This window comes from Folsomia candida, unplaced genomic scaffold, assembly GCF_002217175.1.
Source record: "Folsomia candida strain VU population unplaced genomic scaffold, ASM221717v1 Fcan01_Sc004, whole genome shotgun sequence".
Taxonomy (NCBI): domain Eukaryota; kingdom Metazoa; phylum Arthropoda; class Collembola; order Entomobryomorpha; family Isotomidae; genus Folsomia; species Folsomia candida.
Genome location: NW_019091196.1, coordinates 269,636 through 285,134, shown reverse-complemented (window position 1 = coordinate 285,134; position 15,499 = coordinate 269,636). Strand labels below are relative to the sequence as shown.

General features: G+C 39.2%; 1 protein-coding gene across 1 annotated transcript in view; it reads right to left on the bottom strand.

The window, feature by feature from the left end:
- Positions 1-15,499, bottom strand: part of LOC110848197 (disintegrin and metalloproteinase domain-containing protein 12-like) — a 34,336-nt gene that overhangs the window by 4,443 nt on the left and 14,394 nt on the right. Inside the window, exons 3-11 of the mRNA XM_022095350.2 lie at positions 11,393-11,580; positions 11,112-11,288; positions 8,060-8,145; positions 6,841-6,989; positions 2,497-2,878; positions 1,700-1,924; positions 1,527-1,625; positions 1,038-1,197; positions 4-150 (exon numbers count right to left, since the gene is read on the bottom strand). Coding sequence (XP_021951042.1) covers positions 4-150; positions 1,038-1,197; positions 1,527-1,625; positions 1,700-1,924; positions 2,497-2,878; positions 6,841-6,989; positions 8,060-8,145; positions 11,112-11,288; positions 11,393-11,580 — 1,613 coding nt within the window. The remainder of the gene's footprint in view (positions 1-3; positions 151-1,037; positions 1,198-1,526; positions 1,626-1,699; positions 1,925-2,496; positions 2,879-6,840; positions 6,990-8,059; positions 8,146-11,111; positions 11,289-11,392; positions 11,581-15,499) is intronic.

Sequence of the window (15,499 nt, the reverse complement as noted above, 5' to 3'; positions counted from 1 at the left end):
TACCTTCCCGCTCGGCGTCTCGCACTCCAGCCCGTCCAGCATTTTAACATCTTCGGGACAAAATTCGCTCTCTCCTGTGCAAAATTCGGGAAGATCGCAGCGCCCGCTTGTTTCGCGACATGGCGTTCCACCCGTTTTTACGTGGCATGTCTGCAAGAAAGCAAAGTAAATAAGTTTCCGGGATTAAAATACATTCCAGGTTTTTTTGTGCCCGCAGCTCATCTCATCTCACTCGTTACTCGTTACCTCATTAAATTCAGAGGAGAAGAAGAAGAGGAAGGGAGGATTGCATGTTTCTCTTTCTCTTTTAAACGACTCCAGAGTGCGGAGTGATAAGAGAATATGAGGGTAAAAATAGAGAGATCAACATCTCACGACCTCTCAGTCTCTCTTTCTTCGTGGAGTGGCATTAATGATTCGATGCACCCTAAAATATTTAACCCTTCTGTTTTCTAATTAGAAATGTTGACTAAATTCTTTGACACTCTTATAAAACTGGTATATTAACCGGAATATACATGTGACTCTACGGGAACTGTAATAAAAGACATTACCCTTTAGTAATGTTGCGGTTCTGAAAAATTTCCCACTGAGGTACAAACTACTACCCATCCGGTGGGAAGTTATTACCAGATCAATACCGGTACAAAGTATATATGTGACTCTACCAGATTTTTAGCAGTGTATTGATATATAAGTAACACCGTGTAGTAATAGCTTGGTATTAAAGTTTTATCATATCTGAAGCAAATTTTTAGGACCGGTATAATTTTAATACCGAGAAACTATACCAAACTGAGAAAATTGGTATTAAATCATTACAGAACGAAGTACATATATGCACATTATGCACCTATTCCTCTACCGGCACGGTAATAACGGGGATTAAGTTACCGTTAGTAATATCGTAGTAGTGAAAAATTTACCACTCAGAAACAAACTAATACCAATCCGGTAGGAAATTATTACCAAATCAATATCAGTATATTTCTGTAAACATCTGACTCTGCCAGATTTTTAACACTGTATGTTTTTACCAGGGTATCGCAACAAGTTCCCGATGCACAGGTCGCATTGTCATGAATGAGACAGGTTGAGGCGTCACAGCAGGGATTGTCGCAGTGCTCCGGAAGCCCACAGTCGCACTCTTCGCCCGGCTCGGTGAACCCGTTTCCGCACGTGGGACCGTTGTAAAGGCTGAAAACATAACAACCAGTTGAGAACATGATGATTCATTTTCAAAGGAAAATTTCCGGACAGTGTTTCGGGTGCAAGAAATAACGGGAACAAAGCGGTTTCTTGTAGGTGAATATTTTGACCTGCAAGAAATCCGAGGCTCAAGAAACTACACCCCGCTGCCATAAATACTTCATACTGCGCGTGGCTAGATGGTACACATTTCTTGCACTTTCTCCCAGTTTCTTGCACCTCGCATTTCTCCCGTTTCTCGCATTGCAGTGGAAGAATTGTAACAAACTCGCAAGAAACGAAGCACTGTTTCCGGTTCCGGATGTGAAAATGCGTACCTGATTGGCTTATTCCTGAGACAATAGTCCATCCCATGTTCGAACGCGTACGCCATATCCTTTATGCTGCACGAACTCCATTGCGAGGTCCGATTCGAGCTGGAATATTTGATCCCATAAATTTTTAACTTTGCTTTTATAACTGATTTCCTAACGTAATTTAATTTACGTACCTGGCCGACGCCGCCATGACGCATCGATTCCCTTCCGCCGGACAGTGACAGTCATCCCCATCGTGCGAAAGACCAAAATTATGCCCCATCTCGTGCGCCACAGTGGTGGCCACGATGCCGACTAGATTATGGCGGAAATCGGAATTCACTCCCCCCGAATATTTGAACGAGCACATCGGACCTTGCATAGCCTTGCCGACGACGCCATCCTCAAATTCGACCCCGCTGAAATACAAAATATTTGCAAATTAACCACTTCGTGTCAGAATAATAATAAAATGTATTAATTATTCAGTACACATCCTTCCGCACTACTCATTTTTGTTCTGATTCAATTGTAGATGTAAAACGTGGCGGTAGCTTGATCCACACTCAAATTCTCGAATCTGTAACTTTTTTCAACGGCCCGTCGCATTGTTGCGATTGATTGTAGAAATTCATGAATTTTTGAAAATCCCCACATTTTTATTCTACTAATAATTGCGGAACCTAAACATTCTACAGTACGTGAATGTAATCAGAGTAAAAATGACTATGGTGTTTATTCTGATTCTGCTACATTTGCATTCAAGTACTGTAGAATGTTTAGGTTCCGCAATTATTAGTAGAATAAAAATGCGGGGATTTTCAAAAATTCAACTTGAATACGTGCATATTTCTACAATCAACTCCAAGAATGAAACGGGACTGAAAAGTGTTCTAGATTCAAAAAATTTGAAGGTGAATCCCACAATCTGAATCCAGTGTAAAAATGACTATTGCAAAAGATGTCTATTCCCCAGTCGACATCAACTCACGTCAACAATTGAGCATTATCATTGGGATGATCCTTCAGCAGGCGTTCTCTTCGATACAATAGAAACGATGACAAGGTGTCATCCCCCTTCGCGGAGATGGCGATCTCGTCCCTCTCGCTCCACACGACCACGCCGACCAACGCGACGAAAATGTTGAACGGTTGGTACAGCGCGTTCACAATGTTCGCGACGTCTTTGCTCCGTCGCACGGCAGCTTTCACGTCGCCACCCAGGTCGCGATACTTCTTGTTGTCCACGACCATGACGAGTTCGACGTAGCGCGACTTTCCGTTCGAGTTCCAAGGCAGGCGAAGGTCAGAGTGGGAGGAGGCGCCTCGTTTTACGCGGGTGACGTTTTTTGGGGAGGAGGGGGCGTCATGACCTGCGAAGAAACATTTATAATAAGCATTAGCCATATCTTATCTCCACAATTATCAAAAAACATCATGTTTTTAATCATTTATCCGCTCTAGAAATTTATTTTAAAATTCTGGACAAAAAATTTGTAAAGCAAAGGCTGTTGCCGATTTTTAAGAAATATGCACTCCAGATTTTGACACCTTTTGAACGAGAAGATTTCAGGTTTACGAACTCTTTAGAAAAATTGAAGCTCATCGAAACTGGATTAAAAACGCATTGACATTCAATTAATCATCTTACGGACTACAAATTCAACCCATTTCAAATCAATTTTGTCGACTTTGAGAATTTATTTTAAATTTCTGAGTGAGTTGATGCTGAGTTTTTTGAGCCAGTCTCGATGATTTCCAATTTTTCTGAAGGCTTCTTAAACTTGAGATCTCCTCCTTCAAAAAGTGTCAAAATCTGGAGTGTATATTTTTAAAACAATTTGGAACAACCTGCTCTGCAAATTTGTCGTCCAGAATTTGTATATAGCTCTACAGTAATTAATTACATTGTCACCCTCTCTGGTTAATAGTACTATTTATGTGCATGGCTGGCGTGTCCAAAAAAAGAGCAGCAGACAACGACCTCTAAATCAATTTAGCCACTAATAACGATTAAACTAATTGACGCAATTGGTACAAATTGTAGGAAAAGATGGAACATCGTGTCTAAATTTAATGTGCCCTTGTACTTGTGTCATTTGTCTCCTCCAGCGTCCTATTGTGCGTCAATTAACGACGCAGCCATTCTGAGTGGATTGGATTGGTGTACATATTTATGCATATGCGAACATTGTGAGAATATATGTAAAAATCTGGACACAATAAGCACTAAAAAATCCTAGATAATAAACCGTCAAGAGATCTATGAACTCAATTTTATCCGGGGGAACGATTCTCTTGGGCACAATTTATGTATATCCACCACAAAAAGAGCCATCATAACAATCATCTCTCCCATCATCTATATTATAAGCTGGAAATGTTTGTCTGCAACGGAAGTGAAAGTAATTTTCCGTGACGGAAGCGGAAGTGGACAGAGTTTCACTTCCTTTGCCAACAGACTTTTCAGTTAACCCTTTAAACCGTAACGACGACAATAGTCGTTTTATAAGAAATGGTTTAATTCGGGAGTACGACAAAAGTCGTCCTGAAAAATCGTGGTCATGGCGCGGAAGGACGACAATTGTCGTTTCTAGGAGGTCATTGATTTTCACCATTTTCTCTCCGCGACCTAAAATTTGTTGCAATTTTGAGGGATTCTCCTATGCCAACACAATGCTAAATTTGAAGATTTTCTTCCCAAAAATTTGGATATTTCCCTATACAACGCAATGTTAAATTTTTGATTTTTCAGTTTTACCAGTTTATTAAAAACTCCTGAATTTCTCCTCCCGCGCCATGACCACAACATACTTATATTGTCCCCGATTTAATGCATTTTCTTGTCGTTAATCACGTTAAAGGGTTAATAAAAAAAATAATTCGGTGAATTATGAACAACCCCACTTAATTTTCATCAAAATCAAATAAGCCCATCGCCGGGTGGGAGACGGGCTTATATGCTAGTTTATGTATATCCACCACAAAAAGAGCCATCATAACAATCATCTCTCCCATCAAACTGCTAATTATCATAAACACCGAGATTATTAGGATAGACGTCGTGATTAAAGTGCATAAACCGGATCATGATGATGACGACTCCACCCTTTCAAAAATATGCCTCGTGGTCCTCTCTCGTTCAAGTTGTTGTTGTGGCCCACAACTTGTGCGTACATGTGAAGCAGGATTTCGAGACATACATATGCAAATGAAATTCGTCGGATCCTGTTCCTTCCTTCTTCCTGTCCTTATTTGGAGGATGATGAGATGCATGCGGGCTGGTCGACTCGTTGTTAGTGGAGAATTCTTTAAAAGAAGATCAGTATTCGTTTCTTGCGGGTTTGCTACTTACATATGTACATTTCTTAAAGTGCAAAGCAAGGCACGCAAGAAATGCGAGGTACAACAAACTGCAAGAAATATAGCAATGCGCCGTAACAAGTGCAGCGGGAGGGGGGGACGTACTTTCTTGCATTTCTTGCAAGTCAAAATATGTAGCTGCAAGAAAACCATCTTGCCATTATTTCTTGCAAAAGTGCTTCGTTTCTTGTAGGTTTGCTACATTTCATCCAGTGCAAGGCAAGCAATGCAAGAAATGCGAGGTGCAAGAAACTGGGAGAAAGTGCTAGAAATATGCGCCATCTAGCCATCTATGATCTATAGCGGCTGGGCGTAGTTTCTTGCACCTTGCATTTCTCCCAGGTCAAAATATTCCCCTGCCAGAAACCACTTTCTTCTCCCCCTTATTTCTTGCACGTGGTTACCAAATTACACCCGAAACACTGGTTTAAAAAAGAAGATACCAACGCTTCACCAAAAACCGCAGCACAAAGCAAGTCTTCAACTTTTCACTCATTCATGTCTCTCTTCCTGTAACGATGATCCCTCCAGAAGCAAGACTACCATTACTCCATCTCATCAATTTTTGTAAAGTGGAATTGGAACTGACGTGGGGACGTTTATTCCTCCAATTAGCGGTACCGTACCGCACCGTACAATGAACATTCTTCTCCTTCTCGTCATGTCATGTCATCGTCATGTAAGTGACACGTCACGCAGCACCCCGAGCACTACTACTTATTCCTCGTTGTAAATAGTTGTACTTTTCTCGAGCAAAAGTTCCGACAGAAGAAGAAGAAGTTGCAGGGCAGCACGTCATCCATTTAAATACTTGGATCTCATCCATCTCATCTCATCCTCCAGCAGCACAGATTCTCTCAAAGATCTACATTTCTGCTGTGTATTCCAGTTTCTCACTCAAAAAAAGAACAACCTTTTGTAATAAATCTCGTTTTGGATAGAAAAAAGAAAGGAGGGAGGGTTTAACAGGGTTTCGTTTGCTACGTTTCTTCCAGTGAAATCCAAGCACGCAAGAAATGCGAGGTGCAAGAAACTGCAAAAAAATGCAAGAAATGCAAGAAATACGAAATACGAGGTGGAAGAAAATGAAAGAAATACAAAATACGAGGTGGAAGAAAATGCAAAAAATACGAGGTGCATGAAACTGGGAGAAAGAGCAAGAAATGTGTGCCATCTTGCCACGCGCCGTATGAAATACAGCGGCGGGATTAATTTCTTTCATGTTGCATTTCTCCCAGGTCAAAATATTCCCCTGCACGAAACCACTTTCTCCCCCTTATTTCTTGCAAGTGGTCAATACTGCCTTGCACCCGAAACACTGCATGTTTTAAGTATTTTTTCCATCCGAAAAAGGGGAACGGAAGCTACTTATGTGTCTCCATGCACTTGAATGTTTTCCGCTTATTTCGACACATTTTTTAATATATGCACATCTTCATCTTCATCTCTTCAACTTTCTCTCCCCTTGAATTTTTTTCTCTACTACGTATTTACATACATACATACATACGGGAAATGGAATATGTAAATGATGTCGACGATGATGATGATGTTGATGACGATAAGTAAAATTATGATCCTGATCCAATTATCTTGTCTGAAGATTCATTGATTTAATGAGTTTTTCGTGTGATACGGATGTACGAAACAGTGGCCGCGGAAGCGAGTGGAAAATGTCCTCACAGTTATTCGATGTCCGCATCATCTCCCCATCTTATATAAACCCTTCCCTCCCCCCATCCTACAATGTTAACGTCCCCCGATGTCCCCACACAGCTTCCGCGGCCACTGGTACACACGAGAAAATGATGAGATTTGCATTTTCATTTTCATTTTCAGTAGGACGCAGATACGGACAGATTGCATTATCCTGTCGCTTAATAGGTTTGGTCTGCCACCACCACCACACTTTCACGCGTAATTAACTTTAACTACTAATTAATTGCGTTAAATGGAAGTACATAAAACTCACCAACACCACGAGGAGATAAGCTGCTTCCTCGAAAATCTGCTCCGTTATAATGGACTAGATCCCAAGCGTGGTCATTGTCCCGTTTCGCTGTCTGGTTGTTCGCGACAGGTTCGAGATAGTGGACTTGATCCCCGTCAAAAATGACACCGCTGAAAGATTAAAAAAAAGTTGTTTTCAAAATTTTGAATTTAAATGGTATACGTGTTTTCAAATTTTTTAAATCCTAAATCAAGCTTGATGTAAAATATGTAAATAAACTAAGCGCATCTTCAAAATTGTCAAAATCATCACATTTTTAATCATTTCTCCGCTCTGGAAATTTATTTTTATTTTATTTTAGTATTATTGTCAATTAAGCTATTAATTGATTTTTAAGTTGACAGGAGAAATGGACCTACATACAATTGTTAAGTAACTAATTTCTTCACAAAATTTATTTCGACTTCGAAGTCTTACATTTTAAATCATTTCTCCAGTCTGGGAACTTATATTAAAATTCTGCCCGACAAATTTGTAAAGCTGTAGTCGTTCCCAATTTTTTGAAAATATACACTCCAGATTTTGACACTTTTTGAAGGAGGAAATCTCAAGGTTGAGAAACCTTCAGAAACATTGGAACTCGTCGAAACCGGCGTAAAAAACTCAGCGCCATTCCATTAATCAAATTACTGACTACAAATTTGTCGTTCAGAATTTCAAAATAAGTTCCCAGAGGGGAGAGATTATTAAAAATATGGTAATTTTCACGATTTGGGTGACAAGGTGTCAAGTCAATTTATGAAATATTGGAAACAAAGTATTTTAAATATTAACTCAGATACACACGTGCAAATAGGTTGTGCATACTTTTAAAAAAAATGGCAACGACTATTTACATCTCTACAAATTTATGGTTCGGAAATTTTAAAATAAATTCCCAGAGGGAACAAATGCTTGAAAATGTGCCGATCTTCACAATTTGGATGATGAGGTTGGAAGTCAATTTATAAAATATTGGAAATAAAAAAATAGTAAAAGTGAAATCAGGTAGGGTCGATTCTCAACTGAACAGTTTTAATGTTTAAAAAGTTCGCACGACCTCGGCTCTACATACAAATTTGTGGTTCAGAATTTTAAAATAAGTTCCCAGAGACGAAAAATGTTCAAACATATGCTGATTTTTTTACGATTTTTATGATGACTCATCACACTTTAAATTTAAATATGTACACAAATTTACCTAATTTTTCCCAGACAGGTAGAAATGGCTGCATACGAACTAGGCCGACCTTCCACGACGCCTTGATAATGGCAAAGTTCTGCCTCCTGCAAAAAGAGAAAAAATACCCTTTCATTCATTCATCTCAATTACCCCAAAAGTGAACAAAGTCAGCGAATAAAACAGTAAAAATAATGATAAAAATCATAAAAATGGTTAGTAAGAAGGAATGTGGGGCATGAATAATAGTGGGTGGATTGGATTGTCTTCCATCCACCACGACCACTTTATGACGAGAAAGACAGAGACATATCACATGCCCCATTTCCTCCACGTCCACGTTGCGATATAGTTTTTACCAGGGTTTCGGGTTTTATGCAGTATTAAATTAACCAAGTGCAAGAAATAAGTGGGAGAAAGTGGTTTCTTGCAGGGAAATATTTTGACCTGGGAGAAATGCAAGGCGCGAGAAACTAGGTCCCGCTGTTTTAAACAGTTCATACGCCTTATGTCTAGATGGCGTTAAATTTCTTGCACTTTCTCCCAGTTTCTTGCACCTCGCATTTCTTGCGTGGCTTGTTTTGCAGTGCAAAAAATGTGATAAATTCACAAGAAACTAAGCACTGATTGGTTTCCTGTAGCTATTTTGACCGCATATTTTTTGCACTTTTTGCAGTTTCAGTCACCTCGCATTTCTTGCAGTTTCTTGCACCTTGTTTTTCTTGATTCGCAGTGCAAAAAACTGCGAACAAGTGGTTTTTGCAGCTACATTTTTACCTGCAAGAAATGCACAATGCAAGAAACTCCTTCCCGCCGCTATACTTCATGCGGCACGTGACTAGTTAGATAACGCACATTTCTTGCACTTTCTCCCAGTTTCTTGCACCTCGAATTTCTCCCATTCCACTCCAAAAAATGTAGCAAACCACGCACACCCTCAAAACCAACGAAACCCTGCCTTTTTCCCTAAAATATGACGCGATTTCCTCCCTCGGGTCGCACCCAGTTAGCTTGGCGACAACATGAAAAGGGCTCAAAAGTGGATTTGAAAAAGATGCCATAAAAATGTAAGTCTTCAATAATAAATCTCTTTGAGTAGTGAGTGAGATGAGTCTTTCAAGTAGCGTGGAATTGAGATAAAAGGATGGATGGATGGGAATCTTTGCATTATTTGTTTGCCAGCCAGCCACTTCTCCACGCCGTTCTGCACCCTTGTGTTCTTCTTCCTTCTGCCTTTTTGACAATCCATCCGCGAGTACTTTATAATATGTGAAGTGAACAATGAATGCATACATTATAAATTGGTGGAGACGAAATGTAGCAAAAGGGTGAAAGAAATGGGATATCGGTATGTTAAATAGGTTAAAACAAAAATTTTGACTTTTTGACCTCGTCGACACGGTCACAGGGTCATCGTCCATTGAAACTATGCCGATTTCTGAAATTCCCACACCAAACTATGTTTAAAACGGTGGAAACAAAATTTCGACATTTTGACCCTATCGACACGGTCACAAGGTCATCATATATCTATCGAAACTATATCGATTTCTGAAATCCCTGCCCAAGCTACGTCTAAAACGCTCAAAACAACAATTTCGACATTTTTTTACGGTCGATCTAATCGCCGTGACCTTTTATGACCTACAACACTTATCTTCGAACTTATTCGCCCTAAATTATCATAAATTTTACATTTTACACGGACGGACAAGAACCCCTTCCCATAAAAGGGTTTCACCCCCTTTGAAATAAGGACCCCGAGAAAGATTGAATTTGCACATTTCCTGTTCCAGACACACCGTGTACATTCCTCCTTTTTATTGCAAACTCGACACCTTTTTCGTGTCCAACTTGAAAAAACTTTTTGGTGAGCCATCAGATTTTTTGGAACCGTCGTAACAAGATAAAGCTCTTGAAATGTGCATTATTCTCGACGACATTTTTTAAGTGACAACGTGACACCACACACACACATCTATCGCCATCCGCGTCATCATTTTTGTACACATTAAATTATTCAAAAGTGTAGTTCAGAGAGAAGCAGTGGCCGCGGAAGATGTGGGGACATTAACATTGCAGGATAGAGGTTTGTATAACAAATACCTGTTCACTTTCATTCATTTGACTGATTATGATAGTGAATGACAATATGAATGAAAATGAATTTCCTGTCATTTGAATGGAAATGACTGAAAAATTCCGTCATTTCAGATGAATGATTACGAATGAAGATTTTTCATTCATTTCATTTTTCACCCTATGCTTAATTAATACATGGGGAGAAGTAAGAATGAAGTCAGATGAAGTGAAATGAATTTGAAAGATAATGAGTGAATGTGAATGAAAATCTTCACTCAGAAATCGAGATGATTGACTTTTGAATGAAAACTGAATTTTTGAACAGGTATGGTATAACATCGGTAGATGATGGGAACATTGTCCTTGTGTCCCCACCCACACCCTTCCGCGGCCACTGAAGAGAAGTGAAATGACAAAGTGTTTTTCATTCCCTGCATATGTTTTCTACGCAGAGAGTTGCGAATCATGCTGGTAAATAAATTTGTAATGCGACACACCACGCGAGGAGACTTTAAAAAAACAAAAGTGTCCCATTTCACGTTGGTTGGAGTATTCTGTTTACACTTTTGTAAATATGGAGTGGTTAGTATTTTTATTTTTGTTATGTACGTAGAATGGAGGTCTCCCCGCGTATGCTGTCCGATTTTGAGCAAATTAGTGTGAATCGATCGCAAATTTAATTAGGATGAAATTTGCGAAAGACGCGATCTCCCAATGGGCACGTTTGGCAGAGATATTTGCATCCCAAGAGGAGAAAATGCGCGGTAAATTTGGAAAGTGTAAAATTTTTCGACTTTTAGACGCGTTTTCTCCTCTTCGGATGCAAACATCTCTGCCAAACGTGCCCATTGGGAGATCGTGTCCTTCGTAAATTTCCTCCTAACTAAATTTGCCATCGATTGACAATAGTTTGCTTAAAATCGGATCGCATACGCTGGAACACCTCCATTTCCATTGGTAGTCTATTTTAACAAGCAAAATTGTTATTTACCTCGTACGACGGATTGTTGACGACATGGTTCCCAGTATTTTGGAACTTTTCAAAATACCCGGAAGGAAGTAGACCTCGGTTCAGGGTTAGGTGCAGAATTGTGTAGTGTGTCGGATCTGATTCGTTTAAGGCAAGTTCCAACCGCACTTTTTCTAAGTGGCCGCCAACTTCGACGTCCTAAAGAGAAAATTTTGAATTTTGAAATTCATAAAAATCCAAAATTCATAGATGCCGAAAACTCCAAGTTGTTTTTTTGTTTTGTTTTTCTTTGTTTTTCTTACGGAGTGCAGCGTATTTCCGACGGGGACGTGACGTCGTATTCGTCGAGATCTTTGTAGGGTAGACTTGACGCCACGAAGGACGTCATAGGCGTCCCGATCTTCCACAATGACTTCGCGTAAGACGCGACCCGTAATTCGACGCGCTTTCGAGAATCCGGTAACACTTGGATGGTGGTTTTCACTTTCGCCTGTAACAATGAAATGAAATCACATTTCAATCAATATTATGCTTACAATTTGGAAAATAACATTTAAAAAACATTTTAAAAAACAGTTTGAACATTTTAATCCTCGTATTGAAATTTAGGAAGACAGTAAAATTTCCATTTTATTTATGTTTGCATATTTTTGGCGAAGCTACATATGCCAGAAAACATTTAAAAAATCAAAAATCGGGGAAGAAATCACAGTTTACGAAATCGGGGAAAAGTCAAGGAGAAAAACAGCAAAGAAATGTATTCTGCCCAAAAAATAACATTTTAAGAAATCTAAAGAAAAATAAATGCCCAAAATGAAAAATCCCGAAATGCATAAATCTTTCATGTCCCAAAACATCTAGACAAAAATGACATGACAAAAAAGAAATGCATCGCCATTATTTTCATGGTTTTGAGTGCATGGTCTGGTCAACTTGAACCTTTTTTCCTCCTCTATTTACTACAAACACTATCCCGCAAAATGCCATTATTATTCCGTATTGTCGGCCTGCATGAAAGCGTCATTTCCACCTTTGCGGTTCCTGCACAACTGACAACCGGCATAAATAAATGCAGCATCATCACATCATATCGCCTCAAATTTCTGCTGACCCTGCCCTGCCTGTCGTCTTGTGGTTTTGGTTTCGGTTTCCGTCCTGTGTGCAGATCTGTTGCTTACAGATATTGCATTACGTTACATATCGTGGTTGAAGATGCATTATGTGCTAACTGCGTTTTTGCCCGTTTAATTGCTCCTACGGTACCATGAAATAAATACAACGGCCAACAAATCACTTAGCACATAATGCATCTAAACAACGATAGTTAGCTATTGTATTTCTCTAACACCAAGCAAACCAAAAATCCATGCTGATTTTAAAAGAACAAAATAAAATAAGCTCGTTTCCGAAAAATTTTCAGGATTTTAGGTGAAAATATGCGCATTAAATATTGTAGTTTAAGACGCATTATGTGCTCAAACCAATTTTTTGGCGTGTTAAATATTGTAGTTTAAGACGCATTATGTGCTCAAACCAATTTTTTGGGGTGTTTCATCCCTCCCACGGTAAAATCCACGTTTAAAATATAATGCCCAGTTAGCACAAAATGCATCTTCAACTATCTACAATACGTATTGCATTTCTCTTTCACCAGCCAAACCAAAAATCCATGCTGATTTGAAAAAGAAGAAACTAAACTCGTTCCTGAAATCCTGAAAAAGTTTGATGGATGGATCGAGTGACCATAAAATGAAAACCACGCCAAAGCCAAACAAACCACTGCAGGGAATAGAATAGAATATCGATTTCCTTTCCTTTCGCATCCATTTCTCCATTCTTGTGTGACCGAATCAATTAAATACGATTTGAGAGTGACCAGCACTTGAAATCAGTGGCCGCGGAAGCGATGTGGGGGGACATCTGGGGACGTTAACATTGTAGGATGGGGGAGGGAGGGGTTTATATAAGATGGGGAGCTGATGGGGACACCGAATAACCCTGGGGACATTGTCCCTCTGTCCCCACCCACGCTTCCGCGGCCACTGTTCTTTTGGCTTTTTCATCACTACGGAGCATGTACATACAGTGGCCGCGGAAGCTGTGGGGACATCTGGGGACATTAACATTGCAGGATAGGGGAGGGAGGGGTTTGTATAGCATGGGGGACATCAAATACCCTTGGGGACATTGTCCCTCTGTCCCCACCCACGCTTCCGCGGCCACTGTTTCTTTAAATCCAATGCAATCCATCCATGCTCTTCTGGAATCTCTCACTCTCAAACTCAAATACCACAAGCCAATAATATGTAAAAGGAAGGATGATAAAGTGGCAAAAAAAAATTTTTTCAAGATTTAAGAACTTTCAAGTTTAAGCAAGTAAAATAAACTCGAGTTTTGTGGTTTGGTTTGTAATGCGACGACGACTCGTATTTCTTTTAGCCAAGAGCTCGTCTTCTTCTTCTTGTCATCGTCATAAAACTTGGTGTGATTGCTTGATTCTTCTTCTTAAAGATATTCTATTCTACGTACGTACGTGATACTGCACCGGGAGAGTGGATAGAATGGAATCGAGGAAAATGCGTTACTTACTTTACATATGTATAGTTACTACTGAACAGTGGCCGCGGAAGCCTGGGTGGGGACAGAGGGACAATGTCCCCACGGTTGTTCGATATCCGAATCATCTCCCCATCTTATACCAACCCCTCCCTCCCCCTATCCTAAAATGGCAACGTCCCCCGATGTCCCCACGGCTTCCGCGGCCACTGATTACTTACTACAATGGTTTTGAGTGCTTATTTTCCTTTACCAGGCCAAAGAATACAATGTGGAATGGAATGAATCATAGTCTTCGAAAGAGAGAGAGAGGTACGTACAAAAATACAAAATTTTATGATGACTACTTCTTCCTTCCTTCTCAACAAAAGTTCTTCAAGAAAACTATGGATCGTTTTTATTTCAATCTGTTCACAGAAGAAAAGCCAACCTATTCATTTATTTTGGACTTCAAATTTCAAATCTTGTATCGATTTAGTTTGCATTTATTCCCAATTGTTGCAAAAAAATCGATCGATTTTTTAGGTGGATGACAGTGTTTCATATTTTGCGGATTTTCTAAGAAAATTTCTTAACATTTTAATTTCTTTCTGATTTCTTAACTTTCAAAACAAGGTGCAAGAAACTGGGAGAAAGTGCAAGAAATATGCGCCATCCTGCCACGCGCCCGGCGGCGAAACCTGCCCCGTGCATTTCTTGCAGGTCAAAATATCTACCACTGCACGAAACCATTTTCTTGCACCCGAAACACTGGACCCGATTTATTTATCCCCAATTTAAAGAAATTGTGAAAAGAAGTTTGTTCTTTTTTTGAGAAAGTGCCGTCCCCCGAATAAAAAGAGCATTTTGCTTTCACTTTTTTTTCCAAAAAATAAAACTAGCAGCTTAAACTTAATGCGAGCTTTTCTTCGTGGAGGAATATCCTCCAGGAGGAGAATAGAATAGCGTAGAAGAATTGAGTTAACAAAGAAAAGTAAACTTTGTGTCTGGGTAGCGTAATCCTATCGCATCACTCCGAAGACGTCCCACTTTGGGTGAGGTATCAGTATCAGAAATGTCGCGTCTTGTCGTCATCGTCGTCGTCGTCGTCGTCGATGTCGCCGTGTGATTGTATAATAGATTCGTGTTTGAGGAGGAAAAAAAGTTAAGCCTCGTGTTCAGAGGGTGGATAAGTATTTTAAGAAAAATTTACAAAAAAACATAAAAATAATAATTTCCGAAAAAAATTGAAAAATTTAATGTTCTGGATTTTTTGTGGCCGAATTTCTTTAAGAAAAAAATCAGTTTTATTTGCAGAGAACGGATATGCATTTGCGAACATTCGTTGAAATATAATATGTGTTTAATATTTGGGCTAAAAAACGCCAAAATATTTCAGAAATGGATATATTTAAAAAAAACTATAAAATCAGAATTTTCGCAAAATTTATATTTCTGAATATTTTCTTTGAGCACAAACATTTTGCCTTGCGTCTTTAAAATATTTGCAAAATATGTACCAATTTTTGAAAAAATATGTAAGAGATTTCCATATTTTTCAAATATACCGGAAATATTGAAATGCCTGAAAACCTAGAAATACACATGTTACAAAATGTAAAAATATTTTGAAATTTTTGCAATCTATACAAGTTAGGCGACACACCCACACCGTTTGATCATCAGTCGTCATCAAATGAAAAACTTGAAAACAAATACATATCCGCCCTCTGCTCTTACATATATTTCACCACCCCCAAAGTAAACTATTTCAAGAAGAATTCGGTAAGATTTAGGCTTCGATTTGATCGGGATTATGTATGAAGCCGTTCGAGTATAAAATCTCCACTTAAATTTCCTTCCGGAAAAAGAAA